We start from the raw sequence: 1,050 nt of genomic DNA on the forward strand, positions 1-1,050 counted from the left end.
TTTCAGCAGCCAGGTACTACAGAGGTGGTGGTATCAGCGATGGCTCTGTTAGGTCTTGGTTGCTGTTTTGGCTGCTGCTGCTTCAGCAGTTCTTGCTGCTCCTTTTCAAGTTTTTTCCGGGGATCTTGTTGGTCTTGCTTTGCAGGTGGCACTGCTTTGAGGCCAATGCGACGCCCCCCTGTGGCTCCGACACATCGTGCACCATCTGCCGGGGCTGTGCATGTGCGCTCCCAGTCATTGAAACGCTCCTGGAGCGTGGCGATACTAGCAGTAACGTTGTCCACATTCTCGGCCATTTCTCTGCAGCACACCGCTTGTTCCCTTGGCCTGCTTGCGGCGTGCTCGGCCAGCCGCTTTTCCAGGGCCTCCATCCGCCTATCAAGGGCCTTTGCGTCCGCCAATTGGCTTCACGTAATGATTGGCTCACGTCGCGACGAGCTTCGCTCGGTCTCGAGGGCTTCAATGCGCTCATTTAACTCCTTTAAGCGTTGCACCGTGAGCCTGCGCTCACCTACCGTGGCGCCAAGCTCCTGTCGCAACACAGCATTCCGCTCCTGAGGGCTTGTAACAACTGCTGCCTGCTCTTCAACTAGACTTCTCAGGTCGTTGATGCGGTGCTTCATGTCGTCGCTATTCTGCTGGCATCTGTCAACATGCCCTGCCAATAGACTCTGAAACTCTGCTTTGATAGTCGATATGCATCCATCTAGGGATGGCCTGCAGCTTTGAGCGATGTGCTTTTCCAAATGCTTAGCTGCTGGTGTTATTCTGCCAGGTGTTGAAATGTTGACCGTAGCTGGGCTTCTCTTGACTCCAATTATCTTGTGTCGCACGTTACGATCTTTCCTTTCAGTTAAATCGGATAGAACTCTAGCTACTGGTCGCGCTAGCTTCAGTCTAGGACTAATAGGGGTCATATGGACGTCGGGTTGTGACATTATGGTTGTGACATTATGTTGTGACTTGAGACTTGGCGTGTGTTAATGGGACTACTGGCCATGGAGATGTAACAACGAAGTTGGAAAGTGCTCTTCGAGATGCTGTGCATGG

At 52.7% G+C, this 1,050-nt stretch overlaps 1 protein-coding gene across 1 annotated transcript; it reads right to left on the reverse strand.

The window, feature by feature from the left end:
* Positions 1-407: 407 nt before the first annotated feature.
* On the reverse strand, positions 408-938 carry VOLCADRAFT_93111 (uncharacterized protein; the record flags this gene model as incomplete). Its single annotated transcript, XM_002952428.1, has 1 exon — positions 408-938. One exon carries the CDS (start codon positions 936-938, stop codon positions 408-410), a length of 531 nt encoding a protein of 176 aa, XP_002952474.1.
* Positions 939-1,050: the final 112 nt, after the last annotated feature.

This window comes from Volvox carteri (assembly GCF_000143455.1).
Source record: "Volvox carteri f. nagariensis unplaced genomic scaffold VOLCAscaffold_29, whole genome shotgun sequence".
Lineage (NCBI taxonomy): Eukaryota > Viridiplantae > Chlorophyta > Chlorophyceae > Chlamydomonadales > Volvocaceae > Volvox > Volvox carteri.